This window comes from Drosophila arizonae, chromosome 5, assembly GCF_054131065.1.
Source record: "Drosophila arizonae isolate 15081-1271.41 chromosome 5, UAZ_ARI_1.0, whole genome shotgun sequence".
In the NCBI taxonomy this organism is placed as follows: Eukaryota; Metazoa; Arthropoda; class Insecta; order Diptera; family Drosophilidae; genus Drosophila; species Drosophila arizonae.
This window is the reverse complement of record NC_142925.1, coordinates 13,740,118-13,760,850: the sequence shown is the minus strand read 5'-3', so window position 1 is coordinate 13,760,850 and position 20,733 is coordinate 13,740,118. Positions and strand designations below refer to the sequence as shown.

At 37.2% G+C, this 20,733-nt stretch overlaps 2 protein-coding genes and 1 long non-coding RNA gene across 3 annotated transcripts in view; 1 reads left to right on the top strand and 2 right to left on the bottom strand.

Moving 5' to 3' along the window:
- The first annotated feature begins 2 nt into the window (after positions 1-2).
- Positions 3-20,733, top strand: part of LOC108616801 (uncharacterized) — a 55,402-nt gene continuing 34,671 nt past the window's right edge. The window contains exons 1-2 of the mRNA XM_089472280.1: positions 3-82; positions 526-599. Coding sequence (XP_089328406.1) covers positions 538-599 — 62 coding nt within the window. The 5' untranslated portion in view covers positions 3-82; positions 526-537. The remainder of the gene's footprint in view (positions 83-525; positions 600-20,733) is intronic.
- Positions 1,656-3,320, bottom strand: LOC108615071 (uncharacterized). The gene is made up of 4 exons (XM_018009306.2): positions 3,160-3,320; positions 2,502-3,084; positions 2,272-2,421; positions 1,656-2,146 (listed from the first exon to the last, which is right to left on the bottom strand). Exons 1-4 carry the CDS (start codon positions 3,188-3,190, stop codon positions 1,819-1,821), a joined length of 1,092 nt encoding a protein of 363 aa, XP_017864795.1. The 5' UTR covers positions 3,191-3,320; the 3' UTR covers positions 1,656-1,818.
- Positions 14,233-15,395, bottom strand: LOC149268540 (uncharacterized). The gene is made up of 3 exons (XR_016270317.1): positions 15,218-15,395; positions 15,090-15,158; positions 14,233-15,014 (listed from the first exon to the last, which is right to left on the bottom strand). It is a non-coding gene; the product is annotated as an uncharacterized LOC149268540 (long non-coding RNA).

The window sequence follows — 20,733 nt, the reverse complement described above, 5'->3', positions numbered from 1 at the left end:
TTGCCGCAGCAAATTGTCGCAATGTGTTTTTTCTTTCTTTTGGCGCAGTTGTCGTCCAACTCAACGCATGCCAACAAGTTAAGTATGTTAACCTCTGTAAATTAGACAAGGAGGCGGTAGAGAGAGGCAGACAGCATGCGGGAAAGGGCACAGAAATGAAGTAACAATGCAGCAACTACGACGGCGATGGCGACTGCGACGCTGACGTCGTCATTGGCGATGGCGATGGCGACGGCGACGGCGACGACAGCAATGCGCCATTTTTCGCCATGAAATTCGGTTAGGGATGTCTTTTGCTCTACGTCCGTCAGTCAGCGCATACATTTGTATGTGTGTGTGTGTGTGTGTGTGAGTTGGGTAAACATTTTGCAAGCCAGCGAAGCCCCACAAGCCGCAGCCGCAGCCAGAGCCCAAGCCCAAAGCCAAAAACCATTTTCTCTGCCTCCTTTCGGCAACTTGTCAAAGCTTTCGTCGCAATGCGTTCAAACTTGCTAAAAATTCATTTGTTTGTCTCTTCATTTACAGTTGTTCCTTTTTATGGAGGTTAAGCATAAACATAAATCCGTTATAAAAATCAAAAGCTCAAAGAGCTTTGGCTGGTAAGCTTGGTCTATATGCAGTGGCGTTTATTTGAATGAATAGTTTTTTTTTAATTTTTAATTTTTATTTTTTTATTTTTACTTATTAAAGATAGTATGCCCGTTTTTTATATCGTACTCCCAATGTACCGGACTATGTATTATATACCTTACGGACTTCTCATTTGGCAAACTTAACTTAAATCTTCTTACAAGTTTATAGTCTTCTGGAGATTATTTAGTTAAGCCCATAAAAACTAATGATTTAATGATTCAATTTATCTATTATCTTAGCTTACTATATCATAACTTTGAGAGGTTAAACATTTCTTGTTCCAAGTATCCAAGTTCTTAAGCCACTAAATTGCACCCCAGGGCATCAAACATTAACATTTTACTTCCATCTCCTTCATTATTATTATTCTTTTTTTTTTTTTGTTACTTTTTGTTGCTGTTATGTAAGTAAAATAAAAGCTAATTACGAGGGCACATCTAGCCATAAAACAGCCAGAATATTCTCTGTGTGAGCTCGCTAATTGTCAGCGAAATAAACGTTTGCAATTACGCTGGCTATATGATGGTGTTTTAATAGACCCACTTAAAGGTGATTTCCTCAGTGCGTTTCGGGGCCTTCAGTAAGTACCACTAGAAGCTGACAAAAAGGGGCCATTAAACCCATTTTTATGGAAAGCTAACCGTTTAATATAACGCTTTTTATACGCCTCGAACGAAAAGTGAGCGAAATGAGGAATGTAGGTAAACACAAAAAAGGAATTTTTAGAGGTGTGTAAAATAGGCTTTAAACGTGGTTATATCTGAGATATATTTACATTTTTAAAAGAAACCGTTTGAAAAGTAAATATGACAAAAACCAAAGATATTGCAACTATTCTGATATTTGAATAAATTTTTCCGACTTTAATCAAATTGTAAGCTTTTATTTATGTAACTAAAGATATTTCTTTCCATCTTATATTATGTTTATAAGTTGTGTGGATTTCTTATTCCTTTACTTTTACCGTACGTTTTTTTTAATACTAACCTTTAATAGATTTCAAACGAAAATGAAAGAACAGATTTCATATATTTTCCGTTTTTCTTCTGATATTTTATCTCAAAATATCATTGAGACTTGTTTATTATTATGATGTTAGAAAAGTGAAAAACTATCTATACCTTGTAAGATGTTTCAAACCTAATCTTAATACATTCACTAATATGTCCCTCTGTTCTGATCAGTTTACTTCTTCTTGCTCTTCCTGGCCTTTCGGGCTCTCTTTGCCTGATCCTTGCGCCATTTCTGCCAATATCTTTGGATCTTGCGAGCCGCCCGATTCATCATGTAGAGCAAAATGCGCTGTTGTTGTTTACGCTGCTCTTCCTTTTCGTATTTAACTACAATATTCTTATAGACAGCCTCTTCCTTTCGATACAGCACCATGAATTCGTCCAATTCTTTTTTGGCCACCTTAAACATATCTTCCAGTTCGAGATTTTCGCGCAATTTCTCACACACACTTGAGTCGTATTTATGCAGGATATTTTCCAGCTGGATCAGCAGTTTGCTTCTGTTAGGGGAAATGAGAGTTACGAAAGAAAAATTTTAAAAGATTTATAAAATCGAATTGTAAAAGCTCATAGGTATTTTTCGTCCAAGGATCTTGATTCATTTACTCTTTTATTTATTACTTACTTTTCACCGCGTATTTCTTTTTCCTTAGCCGCATTATTTTTGACCAACAATTCGAATTTAGCCTTTGCTTGCTCCAGCTCCTCCTCCAATTCTTTCTGCCTAATCAGGCTCTGTTTGTGATTCTCACGCAAAATGCGACCGCGTTTTTCACTGCAAACCATGAGAAAAGAGTGGAAAATGTGTGTGTGTGGGAATACCGAAGATGGGGCATCAGACACCGTACTACTCACATTTCGTTTTGGATGCGCACATTGTTCTTCCACTTGCGATTGGCCAGATCGCTCTCATGTTTCTCCAATATTACGAATTGGACGCCCTGCTTCCAGCGTAGAGCCGCATACTTTGACTTGAGTTTCTTTCTGATACTCTCGTTGCGAGCCTTGGTCTCTTCGCGCTCCTGGTACATGACATACAGTTGCCGTTCCATATTTATCTCGGCCTTCGATGTGCGCTCGAGATGACGGCGAGCGACAGACAGAATCGTTTCGAAGGCAAACAATAATGTCTTATCGTAGGTCGATAGATTGTTTAGGTAGCGTGGAAATAGTTCATTCATTTTGAAATTTCGATGGAAATAATCGATTATACGAAGCACTTCGATATTGAACATCTGCGTATCGATCGCATCCAATCTCTTGACGGCCTTCAAATGCTCAATTGCCGGCTGATAGAGCGTGCCCTGCAACTGTCGCTCCACATGATCGAGATCGGCGACCATTCGCGGCAGTATAAGCGATATTTTGATCCGGCCCAGCGAATCCTCCAGAATACGTAGAACATTATCCACTTGTACGTCACGTATACGGGCGAAATCTGCGTAATATCACGATTTCATATCGATTTTAGAATCCCAGATATTTTGATTGAACTCGCCCGCTACAAACTCACCTTCCGCCTCAGCTGGGTCAAGGTGCTGCATCCTTCTATAAAAGATCTAATATGTTCATATATATGTATGTATTTTATATTGTGTATGTTTGTGTTTCTTTTTGAATACTAAACTAAATTCCTTGGATTTGGCAGTTGGGAAAACAACTTTGTTACCTGGCTAACTTGATGGATGTTGCTAGGTAACAGTAAATATTATGTTTTTTGTTGTTTTTTTTTTTTTTTCGAGAGAAATCTATTGGAATTAAAGAAGAATATATTTAAATATTTAAAAATTAAATAATAATATGTAACAATTTATTATTATTTATGAAGTCTTTTGATAGAATATTTTTAAAATGTCTAGAAAAGTTGTATGAAGGTAGGTAAGGGTTAGAGTTAGAAAGAGACAGTAAGATAAGGAGAAGAGAGAGAAAGACATAGGCAAAGTGAAGGAGTGATAGAGAGAGTGAGAGACAGAGTCAAACAGAGAGAGGGTGAGAGAGAGAGGGGGAGAAATAGAGAGAGAAAAACAGAGAGAGAAAAATAGACGGAGAAACAGAGAGAGGGAGAAATAGAGAGAGAAAAACAGAGAGAGAGCGAACGGAGAAAGAGATTAAGAGGTAGAGGGAGAAGGAGAAAGAGAGAGTCAGCAAGAAAGACACTGAGAGAAAGAAGCTAAGAAACACTGTTTATATCGACATACTTCTTATATAAGTATTGAACTTTTTTAGACAAAGAGTCAAAGAGTAAAATCTCCCACACTTAGTTCCTCTAAACGAATTAAACATTTTTCTTACTACAAGCATACACACTGTTTGACTATTATACCCCATGTCGAACTGTTTTGGCATAGGGTATAAAATCGCAGTTTTTGAGCTAAATATAGCATTGCGTATGCCGCCTTTGGGCGTGGGTGTGGCCTACTCGCGTAGGCGTTTTGGTTGCGCTATGCAAAATTGTGCAAGGGGCGTGGCATGAGAAGGGCAGCAGCGAGGAGTGTGCGTGTGTGTGTGTGTTTGGCAGTTGGCTTCAGTTGTGCTTGGGACCTTGGGTCTAGCTGCCTGCCTGCAAAAAAGTCATTGCAGAGGGATCACGCAGAGAGGGAGGGGGCAGGGGTTGGCTGGTTGCCTAGGAGTAGTTGGGGAGGTTGGCGTGTGTCGCATTATGTCAACTGGCGTGGCATGAATGATAGCTGCGACAGGCAGCAACAACGCATCAACTACAACGGCAAAGCGTTCCGAAGGGGCATTTCCGTTTGCCTGAATGTTTGTTTGCCAGGCGAACAGGCCTTTCAAGAAATGGAAATGGAAAATGGATTCGAGGTACCAGCACCAGCACCACGAGCAGGAGCCGTTGCCGGAGGAGGGTGTGTCCTGACAAAAGGCAAGGCGTAAACTTTTGTACAAAGCGCTGACAACAAACAAAATTACTAGAAAAGAGGTGTACGCAATTATAGGCCTCAGGTGCGAAAAGTTTTGTTTGTGCGTGTGTGTGGGCAAAAGTTGAGAAAACGTGAAGAAAACTTAAAGAATAGATTGTCATAGTTGGCTTGGATTTAATTTTGTGTACCTTTATGCATATTCATACCAATATTACTTATACTCAAACTAAAATATTTACACTTAAACTAATCATACTTATACCTCTTATACCATTACAAATATTCATATACATGAATATACAATACAAATAATAACAATTATCTTTACGAATGTATGTGTACGCATGTTTCTATTCACGTTTATCATACACTCACAACAAAACAAATATGCTTTCTGAATACCCTATTTATAGAAAAAGCTTTTATGTTTCCATTTCGGTAGAGGCCTCTTTTCTATTTGTCAGCTTATAGTTATTTTCCAAATGATATGTTACCCAAATAGCTGCAATCCAACCCACTATCCCCTTTTCTCTTTTGTTCTTCTTTTTCCATATAAACGTACGCCTATTTCCCCTGCTATGTGACGCACAATTTGCAGGTAACATGAAAGACCTCCAAAAAGCACACGAACATAGACACACGCACACACATTTCAGCTTGCACAGCAGCACACACACACACACATACAGACATACGTTGTTCAAACATAGCGCAGCAATAGCTGCTAAAAGTCAACTCGCATAGAATGAGAAAGACAGAGAGAGAGAGAAAGAGAGAGAAGGACGGAGACCGTGAGTGAGTGTGGGTATGAGAATGGGAGCTGGCGAGGACAGGCAACCGCAGTGTCAGCTGCGTCAGCGTCAGCGCAACAAGTAAGAAGAAGCAATAGGTGAAGAGGTTGAAGCGAAACGTCCAATAATATGGCAGCCAAAGAGGAAGAACAACAACAGCAGCAACAGTAGCAGAAAAACGTCGTAGGCCAAGCAAAAGTCGAAACAACATTTTTTTTTTCGTCGTGCGGTGTAAAATGCTGCAATGCTGACGAACAACAAGAACAATAATGATGTTGTTGTTGTCGCTGGTTTTGTTGTTGTTGCTGGCAGCGAAAGCGAATGCGTGATAAAGATGGTAAGAAAGGCGATAGCAATGGGACAAGCATGAAAAAATGACGCATAAGCAGCAGTAGGAGCAACGCACAGAGACAGAGAGAAAGCGAATGTTATGCGAGAGAGTATTGAGAGAGAGCTTGCGCCCAGATGTATGCAGCAGTATTTGTGACTGGCCTCGCCTAACGTCTGTCTGTCTGTGTGTGTGTGTGTGTGTAGCAAATGGGCATGTAAAGCTGCACCGCAGAAAAACGTTAACGGTACTGCAAAGAATGTGCAGCGCAAAGCAAATTCGAGCCAATAGCAACGTCTCGCTCTCATTCATACTTGCGCTCTCTCAGTTTTTGGCTCTCGGCTGTTGCTGCTAGCGTTTGGCCCACATTTGGCAGGCTCAGCTGTGGCTGATTTTTACCGTTTGGTCTGCTCATTATGTCGCTGGCGTCAACGTCGTCGTTGGCGTCGCCTTGGCAGCATTCCTGCTTAATGTTATATATTTTTATTGTCTTTACTTTATTTTCACGACTAGCTAAAATTTTTGTTCTGTTACGCTTCGGCTGGCCGCATTGCAGTTATAAATCTGTGGTTTTTCCCTCCTTTTTATATTTTGCAAGCCCCTGGCGAATTATTTTAGGAGGCCATGAGTGCTTGCGGCCAGGGTTGCCAACGCATAAAAAAGGTTAGCATTGCGTCTTCCAAAGGGCATCAACAGTTAATTTTTAATATGCTTTCTCTTTCCTCATGAATATTTTCTTATCTCTGGTAGAGTTTGCTCTTGTACATTTATGCATTAACAATACTGGCTTGTATTCTTTTCTTTTAATTGCGTATTATCAATTTAGATCGTTTATTTGATGGTTTCTTTTTTTTAAATTTTTTTATTTTGTTTTTTAAGGTTTTCATCTGCCATTCGTATACTTTTCGCGCTTTGTTCTTCTTCTGCTTGTCTCTTCCATTGTCTCTGTTTTATACATATATCTACATTTTTAATACAGTACAGATCCCACACACTTGATAATTCAGCTCGAGTATAAAACTTAACGACAATTTTCAACATTTCTATTTCCACTTGCTTGGCTTTTCTGCCCCCTCCCCTGCCTCTTCTTGCCTACATAAAAGTTTTCATTTGAAAGCGTTCGCTTTGCAATTCTCTCATAGGTTCCACTTGGCTTTTCTTTCAGGACTCGAACTTTTGGTCCTTTGGCCTTTGGCAGCTGCTCAGCCATTTTGTGTGTGTTTTTTTTTGTCTCAACCTTTTGGCTTGTAATTTGAATTTTTTCAACTGTGAAGCAACGCCCCCGCCTCCCCCTTGGGCTTGATTATGGGCCAAGAACTTTGCAGAGTAGAAGAGTTTTCTGTTATCTAATAAACTGCTTGCAAGGCAATTTGTGTGTAGAGTCAGCCAGTGTGAATGGTTGTGTGTGTGTGCTTGTGTGTGAATCACAGATTTGATTGTATTATCAAAGTTTTGTGCTCTTTGGGCCTTGGGGAGAACTGTTATGGTTACATTATGTTATTTAGCATGCGGGCATAGCAGATATACCCGTAGTTAAACTGTATGTAGCAATAGAAACCATTTTATATTCTGTGGTATAACATCTTGAAGTAAGGTATATGTTTAGTAGTTCTGTCTGAGAAACGAGAGAAGCTGCTCATCTTTCTGAAATCATGATTCTCTTAGTAGTCTCTTAAGCTTACTTTTAATAGTGGCGCTTACTTTATTTAACATATCTACCTATAGATCTGTTGTCGTAGCATAAGCATGTGCACTCAACGCTGTTAACATTTAACATTTAACACTTGCCTTTCTGATATACGCTATTAATTAGCATACCAGACTCGCTTGCCTCTTTTATATACATTTTCTGCTCTCACATGCAAGTCACTCGTTAAACACGATCTGACTGTTTGCTCAGCTTTCACATTCACTCTCTCTTTCAGTCTCTCTTCACGTTGCACTTTGTCGCCTTTTGCTGTTTCGCCGCGTTTAACTTTTTGCTGGTATTAAAAAAGTTTTTGCTTTGTCGTGTTCGCTCTCCCTCGCTCTCTTTCTTTTTGTGGATAATTTAATAAGCTCACAGAGCAACAGCAGCAGAAAGAAAGCAAGAAAAACTTGGCCCAGATTTAATTTATGAAAGCGTGCAAAACTTTTTTTTCACAATTAAATTGAGTTTTTCGCCCGCGCAAAATAAATGAAAAATGTTCTTTGATTGACAAACGGCACAAAATAAAACAAAATGAAACGAAAAATGGCGACAACTTTGATGTGTGAGTGAGACGGCGCATTGTCATATGCGCCATCTGCTCGCTTATTGAGCAGCTCGTTAATTTATTTTTGTCCGTTTAACACATGTTTTTGGAGAGTGGGCGGGGCAGGGGCAGAGGCAGTGGCAACGTGTAGGTGCGCTGCGACGCAATTGAAGAAGAGCAGCATAAAAAAGGAAACAGTAATAAAGTTCCTTTTGGGGTGTATTTTCGTTACGATTCTTTTTGGGGTTCTTCGGCACGCGCCGAAAAGTATGCAATAAAATTGAAGTCGCCTTTATTTTTTAGTTTTATCAATAAACGCATTTGGCATGACCTTTTTGCCGCTGACTTTTATAGGCCTGTAAAAACTAGTTGCGATAATAGTGAGCACTTGATAGTTGTGGGGCTTCGCTGGGTTCGATAAATGCGTGAATCATTTATAGACTATTTTTGGGCTATATATATTGCCTTAAATATACATATAAATAAAATATCCTTATGGCATTTATATTGAAATGTTGTTTGCAGTTTAGCTATGTTAAAATACCGCATATTGCATAGATACCGCTGCTGTTAAAGAATCTTAGGTCAGTGCCATACAATATACAGTATCATTTCTGTTAACATATTTCTCAGAATCCATAACAGTTGTAATTGAGGCTGACAATTTACAGGATCGTCAGTTGACTATTATTCACTAACATTTCTGTTAGTTTACCTTTTAGACTGTCAGTGAATTCTAAGTTGTCGTAGTATGTAAATTTACATGTTATGTTATGTTATTATTTATGATATATGTAGCTACTCTTTTTATTAACATTATGCTTTAACGTTTTCACATAAATTCTCTTATATTATCTGATTAGAGTGCTCTCTTTTCTGTTGCCCATATTTGTTTGCCCTTGACAAATATATCAAATGCTGATGATTGCCTGATATAATATTTGGGCATAAGTAGACGGATCTATTTGGTAAGCCAAAATCAACAGCAAAAATGACCAAAATGCTGGCACGTGCGTAGCCAAAGGACGAGGTCAGCTAATATATATATATATATATAAATATGTGTGAATGTCTGTATGTATATACATCTATTCAAGTGATTGATGAGCTTAAATATATAAGAAGAGAAGAGAAATTTAGTTGTCAACACGTTGCAAATGCCTAAACCACAAAGTCTATTAGAAACTCGTAACTCTTGGGCGCTTGCCAGGCTCTTTATAGGGAAAATGTAGGAAACCCTATACAAATCCTGTACGAAAAACATATCCCATGTAAATGAAGTTGGTGGAAAGCGTGTGGAAAACCTTCAGTTGGATTTTCTTTTCACCCGGACTGCTTGTGTATGCGCGGCACGCAAATTTGTTGCCAATAAGCAACCGAAAACAATTTTTATATGTGCGGACTGACTGTAAGTCGGCCGAGAGGAGACGAGACAAGAGAGAGAGAGAGTGTGAGAGAGAGAGAGATGAAGCGAGGGGGCGTATGTGAGGAGTTTGGAGTAGGGGCAAAGTGGGGGTTGCTCGCATACTTGCCTATGCGTGCCGCGTACCGCGTGCTCTGGTCTGGTTTTCTTTATATTTCATTTTTGTGAATACCCTGTAAATATCCTAACGGGTATAATAAGCCTGTGTATAATTTGAATTGAAAGTTATCGATATAGCTCGATCAAAATAAGTAGTTTTCGTAATAACGGTATATCCATTTAACTTATCGATAGTTATCGATGGCATTTATATTTGATTCACAGAAATAATTTTAGTTTTACATCGTTTTCAACAGCATTTTATATATAATGTAGTGAAAGTCTCTAGTTAGGAACTGTGAAAGCTGCTCTATAGCTGTTATCGATAACCATTTATATACTCTTTATATATGCTCTACAAATGTATTATAAGTAGAGGTCATACCTTAGTCTGGCAGTTGTTGTTTGCTTACATTTTTTTTGTTCCTTGTTGGGGTGTTGCTGCCAGGCCCTCAAACCGGGGTTGCTTAGCTACGCGACCCAGGCCAAAATGTAGGTCATGTTGGGCTGGGCAAAAGTCGAGGCAGCAGCAGAAACAATAGGAGGAGCAGCAGGCGAAGTGGGAGTAGGAGCAGATGGAGTAGAAGTTGCAGCTGGAGCTGCGTTCCATCTGAGCTCTGCACAAAGCGCGAGCAAGCGAACAGACGAGAGAGCGAGAGAGAGAGAGAGGAGAGAGGGAGAGATAATGGGCGCTGGTGTCATGAATACTTTACAATATTCTGCAAGGGGCGTGGCAGCGTGGCACGAAAAATACAGAGCCAGACTCCAATGCTTGCCATATCTCATCTCTCATGCCCATCTCCCATCTCCCATCTCCCACTCCCATTCACATTCTTATTCAGATTCTCACTCCGTTACACATCCTCAATCGCGTTCATCAACTGCCTGACGCTTATTATAATGAAAATTTCATTACAAAATTGAATGTTGACGTGTCGCATATGTCGAGCACTCGAGTGGCTCTTGAAACACCCCCGTCAAATAATTTGGTGGGCGGGTCGTTTGCTTCGTGAGCCTACATAAACTTAATACACTCTTACTTTAAGTCTAAGTAAAGCTACGTGGCTAATTTTATGTCTTGTCAAATTTTTATAGCACACTTCTTTGCGCTTAGCTAAAAGCGTGCGAATTCCAGGTTCTGTGTAGTCTGTTAAGACCAATCGGTTAACAGAAGGACTGTAATAAGTGATATTCAAATAGTTTACAGTCTAAGCTACACTTTGCTCATTGATTAAAATATATTGATTGTTGGCAGTGAACATGCTGTTGAGTATCTCTGCTCTCGTCTGGCTAACTTTACTTTATTATGCTTGTGTATAACTCAATTCTGTTAAGTTACTTGCTCTCCCTATCTGTTTCTCTGTTATGTTCTGTTAAATGCATTTTTCTTCTCTTTAGGCATAGCTCGCAAATATCTGTAAGCTCTTTTACTCTTCACGCTCTGTTCGCGAGATCAACTCACAAGAGCGAGAGCATTTGGTTTCGTTTCGCTTTAGTTTTCTGTTGAGCGCCTTGTGACGCTCTTTTCACGAACATGTGTTTAACGAACACAACCCTCGCGTTCAATTGGCTTCTGCTTATTTTAGCTTGGGAAACGAACTCTCTGAAGAGCCGATGGGACTGATTGCTCTCTGAGCTTTTTCGAAGATCAACAGTTATTTGTGAGCCATGGTTGTATGCATTCTATACACATATTCGATATTTTTTAATTTATGTTAAGTGACTTGTTCTGTAATACTTCTGCTAACACTAATATTTATAGTATGTATTTACTCTCTTATTCAAACATAGGGTAGCTCTCTCTCTCCATTTCTCCGTCTTTCTCTCTCTCTCTCTCTCTCTCTCTCACACTCTCTTTGCTCAGCACATGCTTTACGAAAACGTGACTTAAGTTCCGGCCGAGTTGGCTTTTTAGTGCACTTAGTCGAAGCATTTTATGTTGACCCAATTCGATAAAGAAATAAAAAAGAAAAAAAAAAGTACATAAAATAGATAAAAGTAAATTTCTTGCTGCATTTCGTTGACCAGTGGACGTTATTTATTTGTCATGCCTCAAATATAACTCAAAGTACATTTGGCCCAATGGGGTTCCATGAAACATCTTTTGCTGGGCTTTTGCCATCAGCTTCCAGCTTCTAGCCTCCGGCCCAATGACAATAATTCGCAATCAAGCTAAGTGACGTTGCACATTCTGAACTGGAGTACTACAACTGGCTAACCAGACGGAACTTAAGTGCCTGCTGCTGATGATGCTGCTGATGCTCTTTGCTGCCAAAAAAAAATAAAAACAAGTAAGAAGGCTCCAGTCGAGACTGCTCGACTAGGAGATACCCTGAACCCTCCAAACTGATATTCTAATCATTCTGGACTTCTTTTATGCACACATACATACACATGCACGTATAAGCACGCGCTTTGCAAACTGCGCAGCTAGCAGCGGCTGCGCTTGGGCTGCACTGCAGTGTGGGCAATATAACGAGAATTTATTTGTTGAATAATTTCTTTTGTAGACATACGATCTTAATGAAACTTTTAGAGCGTAATCATATGGCTTAAATGTGTGTACATTTCAAAGCACAAGTCTCTAGTACTTGAAATGCGTTTTTTACAAATTGGGGGCGAAGGGGGCGTGGTATCCAAAATCTGTAAATTACAAAATCTTTGTATCCATTAACTTTATATACAACGCAAATTTGAAGTCTCCAGGTCTAAAAGTGTTCAAAATAAGCTGAAAAAACATTGTCGATTTTTCGATTATTCTCGATAAAAAAGTTATCGGATGAGTTATCGAAAAAATAAAGCAAACTTGTACTGCCTATGGTATACACGAGTATGCTTGCCAAATTTCAGCTCTCTAGCTCTTATATCTTCTGAGATCCTTTTGCTCATACGGACGGACGGACGGACGGACGGACGGACGGACGGACGGACGGACAGACGGACAGGGCTATATCGACTCAGCTCGTCGTCCTGATCAAGAATATATATACTTTATGGGGTCTGCGATGATTCCTTCTGCCTGTTACATACTTTTCACAAAACCATTATACCCTGATTTCCCATTTTCAATGGGTTCAGGGTATAAAAAATAAAGGAACACATAAAAAGGTTGAGGCAGGGCATAACTGACGGCTTAATACTCGTTTATGGCTAGGATAAATATATTTCATTGGCTTAACAGTGGAGGAGGTGTTACAGTATTTGATGTTTCTGTTATTTAAACTATCAACTGAGACTTTTATATTGCCTCCTCTGCTTTGCCACACCCCTAAGAATCATTCATTTATCACTTTTGGTCAGTCAAACCTCTTTGTATATTTCTACTATTTTCAGACAATTCTCTCAAGCAACCTAATAGACTCCATTTCGTCTCCAACCTGAGCGAGCATAGAAATACTTTTGAATTGTCTTTGCCAATTTGGCAGCTCGGGGCGAACGAAGTCTTAAATGAGTTGAACACTTCACAAAGTTTCATAAAGTTAGCTCATGTGCTCAAAAACTTGGCTAGCTATTGAGTTTCTTAATTAGAATAAAGCTTGTTATTTTAATGGAATACAGTACGGAGTCATAGCACAAAAAACAGTAGAACTAATTAATATATCATATAAATAAGAAACATAAATATGTGATATATGACATAAATATATATATAACAGTTTACGTAACATTAGTATGGTAATAGAAAACGCGGCAGATAGCAGTAGCACTGTTGTTTTACATACGTCTGTTAATGTGCTGTTTAGCTAACATATACTGTAATGTGTAATAGCTATTATATCTTGTAGCAGTAACTGCTGTTAAGTCTTTACACTTACAATTAGAATTTATGCTATGCCTTAACATAAATTTAAATAGCCATCATTTGCTGCTTCTATAAAAAACAACATGGCCATTAACATACTTCCATAAGGAGATCTTGATTGACTCTATTTATGCACTGCCATGTAACGAACTACTTATGTTAAATTTGACAACTAACATCATATGCAGCTCAAGAAACACTTTTATGTAGCGTGTAAACATTTGTGTGTGCAAACACTTCACGCTGCTAACATCGCTGCTCAGTCAGCTAAGGCAACTACTTTTCTTGTAATACATTGCGTATGCGCAATATATGGTCGAAAAACGCCGTGAAGTCTAGACAAATGTTTATTGATGATGATGGTTAGATGTTTGTTGGTTAAGTTACAGTTTCTTCCCTCTCTTCCTCCCGCTCTCTCTTTATATATATGTATGCACTAGAGTCGTAAAGCACATGTCAAAATGACTAATAGCTCATCAAAGTTTCATTTCAAGTATTTTGTTCCCATCGAGCCATTTTTCCAGCTTTGCCTGCGCACAACTTTCGACAGGCATTTACGAAGAAAAACGTTTTTAAGGCCAATTGACTAGCTGATGGGTGTGTGGGTGTGTGTGTGTGTAGGGTTCTGCCATTTATCGCAGTTTTTCCATTTCTAGTTTTAGCTTTTAGCACCCGCTCAAATTGGAATTGGTGGCACATGCAATAATTTGATTTTGCAAACAAAACAAACAACCCAGAAACATATTTGCGAGTGTAAACAAAATGTTGACGTTTACGTTTAGGTTTACGTTTTCTTTTGTTTTCTGCTTTATTTTTTATGTTTTTTTTTTTCTCCAGCTTGGTTCGGTTTTCAATTTCCTGGCCTCCAAAACACACTTTTCTCGTGGGCGTAATGAGACGCTTAACGCTGCCTAGGCGCATGTTTTATCGATAAATCGTGGGCTACACACGATATACATATATGTATATCTATATATATATTTACGATATAGTATACATATGTATGACAAACAACAAATTTTATAACTGACAGGCGCCGCATATTCCATACCATTCCATTCCATTCCATTCCATTCATTCGGGTTTGTATAGCCAAGAATACTCTGTAGGTATAGAGCTGAAGTGCGGGTATATAAGTACGAAACTGTAAGAGCCAGAGGTTGAGCTAGAGCTAGAGTTGGGACTAGAGGTCAAGCTAAAGCTAGAGCTTACAATTAATTTAATATTTATTTAATACGCTAATATTTTATATGAAGTTTGTATTTTGTTTTCTATATTTTATAGGTCTGTACTAAATCTTTAATTACAAAAATTTAATGTAAATGTATATGTATATATATTTTATCTGCATGATAGATGAAGTAGAATCGAAGAGATTGTATATGCTATATTTCTAAATAATAAATACCCAATAAATTATATATTTCTTTTAACTTCTTTTTAGAGCATCTACCAATCTATCATACCCTCATTCACATCGACTCAATTTTCTTTTGTTTGGTATCGAAAAACCGTTTTCTTTTTTTCTCTTTTTTTTTTTTGTTTAGCTCTGACACGAAACCCTGTTCAGAACAGGAGTCATATCTATGCTGTTGTGTGGGCGAGGGAGGAGGGGGAGGGGAGAGAGGGGTACGGCGTTTATGAGTATTGACAGGAAATTGGGACCGGCAGACAGACAGACATTAGTTTTGTCAACTCGGCTACAAACCACAAACTTTTGATTGCCGTTGACGCGCCGCGTGTCGAGTCGCCAAAATAAAAAGAGACAGAAGAAGGAGGCGAAGAGGAGATAACAACAATAGAAAAGGGCAAAGGCTGAACAAAAAGTTGTCGTGTTATTAACAAATATAGTGCCATGATATTGTATGGCATCAATATATACACACATACACATAACATATTCCCTTTCAGATGGGCTTGCGTGTGCCTCGCCTCAGAGTTTCTAAGTCCGAAGTAAAGCTAAAAATAATTTGAATATTATTGCTGCGAATGACAAAAACTTGATTTATTTATTTAACTGGCAAACGGGTTTTGGATTTCGGCCTAGAGAACATTCTGGTTAGAGGTGTTATAGAGAAGGTGCTAGGATTTAATGGGCACATGGAAACGCTTACCGATAAAAAGAAGGATTAATGTGAAGCTAAGAATAAATTTGATTTATATAAGGAATAAAAAACATAAAAATGTCATGTGTGTGGATATACATATGTGATAGGAAATAGAATGCTATCATATCATGGAATTTTAGGAATAGAATAAAATACTATACTTTAAAATATATAGATAAAATCGTATATAAAATACTTATTAATTTTTAAAAAGAAACTTTTTTCAATTAAATTAAATATCATATAAAAATAAATCAACTAATATTACAAATGGATCGATGTAATATATTAGAGCTATTACGAGTACAGCTGACAGTTGTGTTTGTCAGTATGTGAACGCATAGAAAGAAGGGCTGTTATTTAATTAGTGTCTCATGCATAATGCACAGTGCAAAGTGAAATAGAAACAGAGAGTGAGGCAGAGGAAGAGAGAGTGAGGTAGAGGTGGAGAAGGAAATAGAGGCAAACTGAGAAAGCCACACACGATGCAGGCAAATTTACGGCTCAGGTTGTAGCTGTAAATGAGCTAAGCTAAGGCTAAAAGTGAAACGAATTATAAAATAATTGGTCGAGCGATAGACAAATGCCCTTTAAAAAATAAAATTGTCAGACAAAGGAAATTAAAAATGATATGCTATAGAAATAACATAGAAACAACAGTAAGTGGAGCAGTTGGGCGAAGTGTTTGGCATAGGATATATTGAGTTCCTATTGAGTATCATATATAGAAATACATATTTATATAAAATTACAAGACTCAAGGTTTTGTAGCTCAAGTGAAGAAAAATATAGATAGACGGATTCTCAGACAGACAGACTAAGGGAAGTATGAATATGCCGAAAACAATTCATTTTGTGGTACTGTAAAAGATAAACGAATTTTCTTTTTTAATATAATAATAATTTAATGTAAAACATTTTAATTTTTGTATACATACATATAACTGTATAGTTATGGAAAAAACATATTTGAATAGCTTTCTAATATATGTAAATAAAATAAATAAAATAATATTTATGTTGGAATATTTTAATATAATTAATAATATATGTACAATATTATAATTAATATATTAATATATAAATATAATAAAATTAATACTCTATATATTCCTTGCCAAAATCCATTTTAATTTCTCTCTGAATTTTTTTAGCCCACATTATTTGTAAATTTCAAACATTTTCTCTGTGAATAATCGCATAATTCTATAATCTCTACAAATGACATAAGTGCTAAATTGCTGTTTATTTGACTTCTTTTGTTTTGTGTTGTTAGAGCACAACTGAGAACAGAGAAAGTGCATTTAAGCCTATTAATAAAAAGCAAGAAAATGTCAACGGAATGTTAGCAAGCGCATTAAAAAGGAGAGAAGGAAAGAAAGAGAGAGAGAGAGAGAGAGAGAGAGAGATGACAATAGGAAAGCAAGAACGTTGCGTCCAGCGAAACCAAAAAGCTAAAATGAAAATGGAAAATAATTAGCCCTGTTGACAATGCAAACAAGTTAGTTAGCCAAACAAGCATAACATTTTGCATATACGCTTGACAAATATCCTGTAATCAGCTCATTAGTTGCTAAGGAAACTGTTATCAAATATGTGAACTTTAAAGACAGAAACATATTTATTACATATACATAAATATTTTCCCAATATTTATTTTGATAAATACTTTATTAATATTTTTTTAAATTTTATTGAAACAAAAACACTTTTAACAGCAATTTACAGGGTATACGAATTTCGCAGCATTGCTTGTTTTAATTGCATTTTCCTTGAATATTTTGCTGTAATCCTTATGACATTTTTGTATTACTCGCTGCTTAGTGCCTGACTGCTTGACCTTGCCAACGAGTTGTAAGAGCTGTGAAAGAACTATATATATAAAATAAAAAACTAAGAAAGGGGGAAAAAATACTGAAAAATACCAAACGAGAACAAAAGTCAAATGCGATAAGCCATTCGTAATTTATATGGCATGCAACTGCGCAACCGTGCGACTAATTAAAGCCAAGTAGTTTTTTTTTTTTTTATTTATTTTTCTTTTGATTTATTATTTATTATTTATGATTGCTGTACGAAAATACTTTGCTGGCTGAGCCTGTCGCTGGGCGCTGTGGGCATTGTTAATCATCTTCTGCATTGCATGCAAGTGCGAGGAGCGTGGCCCCGGGGGAAAAGTGTGGTGAAAAGCCAAAGGCGTAGAGGAAAATGTTGAAAAGCATAAGAAAAGCCACATTTCTTATCGAGTCTCCTCTGACTGCGCTGGGGCCGATTGCGCTTGGCTGTGGCCGCCTGTCGAGCCCTGAAGGTGCGATAAAATAAAAACATTAAGCCCAAAAAAAAAAAAAACAGCAGCAGAGGAAATTGGATAGAAGAAATGAAAGAGGGAAAATGTAACGGGCAAGTCGACTTGGGCATACGCTTTTTAAATGAATATCAAAAAGGATCTGCAAAGGACAATACGGTATAGTAAAGTTCACTTAAAAGTGCTGTAGAGCTTACTAAGCAGTGTTGTAAAGCGCTGTTAGCTACAGCTTGAAGTGATTTTGTGAAATGGTAGAGTTTTTACCTAATTGAAAATCAGTTATTTTAAATAAAATTCTATGTTGAGGTGTTGCAAAATGAAGTAGAGTACAGTGTTGTAAAGCACGCTAAGAAGATTCATATGATCATTAAGAAGATTCATATGACTACATTTAATAGGCAAATTTTTATCAATTTAGTTACTACTTTATGTTTCTGCTCAGGTGAAATTTGTTCATAAACTAGTGTTGTGTAATGCTCTTAAATAAAGCTAAATTCTGTATGTTGTTTTTGAATACATTTCCTATTCTATTCCTTTCTATGTTCCATTAGTAGGTAGAAGCTAATATAAATCTAATCCTAAAATTTTATACAAACTAATCCTCAATTGATCTCAACTTTATGTTTTATCTTAAGCCAAAAGCTTTTTTCTTGAATTATATATATATATATAGTCTAAGAGTAACTTAGTCTGAGTTCCTTGCAAAACTTGAGAAAAATCCTGTTGGCTTAATAACAACTTAAGTTTACTTTATACAACTGTAAATAATCAAGAGCTTAGCACAGCAAGTTTCTGAAAGCTCATGAATAAGCTTCTCCATGTTATTTGAAGGTCTTCCCTTTCGCTTGTCAGTTGTAAGTTGCTTATTTATATATGAGAGTATAGAAAACATATTAGAGTATACGAAGACGCATTTAGGTAACACACACACACATACACATGCATACAGCTAGTGTGGCTAGGCAGGTAGACAGCTGGGCTGGTGGGCAGGTGGGCGGTGTACATTTACAGTTGAACATGCAACGAAATGAGCGCCTGACATGACATGCCAACGGTTTTGACATGAAATGTGCAAAGCTCTCAGGAGAATGCGAGTGTGCAAGTGTGTGCAGGTGTGAGTGTGAAGTGTGCATGTGTGTGTGTGTGTGTGTGTGTGTTTTGTGTGATGTGTGTAAATTTGCATGATGAAAAAATAAAACTGTTGTGAGTGAGTGAGTGACATAGCCACGAAAACCCTACCGAGCTGTACTTGAGCTTGTATAAAGCTCGCTAATTACTGGGACGGGGCATAGTAATTATTATTATACACGGTATTTTACCACTACATATGTACATATGTTATACATCTATATATGAATATGGGAAAAGTAGTGTTATTTCGTTAACAGTCGACACTTTTTGAATTTATAATAAGCCTAAAAGCCAAATAATTATGAGAACTCAACAACAGGGCGAAACAGTTGTGGGCATTTAAATATACCCATATAATAGCTGGGCGTTTCTACGAATAGGTTTACCATTAACTAAATATACAAGAATGGATATACGGGTTTTTGTATAATCAATAAGAGGAAATTTTAGAGCTAGATAATCGTAAAGAGCTTAAAAGCAAATTTAAATGAGAGCTGAACGAAGGCCTGATTGTGTCTGAGGAAAGACCTTATAATGTTAACTATTCGATAGATACTACTATTTAAATATACTACTATAATGATTTAAGTACTATTCCTTACACAACTCCATTACTTTATTATACCCTATAAGTGCGATTACTACTTAAGTTACACCCTACTACTATTTTAGTACTATTACTTCTACTACATTACTACTTTATAGTTTGTAATTGGGATCAATACTACTATAATACCATACTACTATTTTAAAGAGTACTCCATACTACTTTATATCAAATAGTATACTACAATTTGAAAATATTACGGAATTCTACTAATTCCTGCTACTACTCTACTACTTTATAGCTTCTCAGTGTGATAACTACTACTATAATACCATTCTACTATTTTAAAGAGTACTCCATACTACATTATATCAAAGAGTATACTACAATTTGAAAATATTACGGAATTCTACTAAATCCTGCTACTACTCTACTACTTTATAGCTTCTCAGTGTGATTACTACTACTATAATACCATACTACTATTTTAAAGAGTACTCCATACTACTTTATATCAAATAGTATACTACAATTTGAAAATATTACGGAATGTTACTAAATCCTGCTACTACTCTACTACTTTATAGCTTCTCAGTGTGATTACTACTACTATAATACTATACCACTATTTTAAAGAGTACTGTACTTACTACTATTATTACGACTACTCCACTCTATCTTATGTCACATAACATATACTACTATTTGAAAATACTACGGAGCACTACTAATATACTACTCAAACTACTTAACATATTTCACCTACCTAACCTCATGTTTATGTAGGTCGCAATTTCTTAAGTCCATACCAAATCGTTAGCCATTTATATAACCATATATTTACGCATTTCGGTAATAATTTTGGTCTATTTAACTTCACTTCTATTTGCCCAATCTCAGCTATTGACATTTTCGCTTTTACTGTCTCAAGATTTGGCAAACAATTTAGTTCGAATCGCTTTCGGTTGGCAAATGTTTACAGTCGCAGCACTCGAGCACAGATTTGCCGATTCGGGTATAAAATGTGTGAGAGTAGTTGGTGTATGAATCAGTCATTCGATTCAATTAGCACAAGATGCAGACACTGAATCGACTAATTGTCTACTGCTGTGTGCTGCTCCATCTGTTTGGGGGAATTCGAGCTGGACTTTTTCTCAGCCGCAACGGGTATATCTACTGCAAATGGTCGAGTCGGGGATTATGTGACAAATTCGGGCCTAGATGTGTGCAGTACATGGATGGCACGATGAACTATTGCAAGCATTACAAAAACGAATGCCAATTTCTGATTGACCAGTGTCTGTCTAGAACAGGTAAATTGAGGACTATATATACCTTATATACTATATGTATGGGATAACTTTTTGCTTTTTTTAGAGTTTGGTCGCCAGGGTATGCCTGTGCCTTTTTCTCCAGGCTGCAGGAATATTGGTATCAACCAAA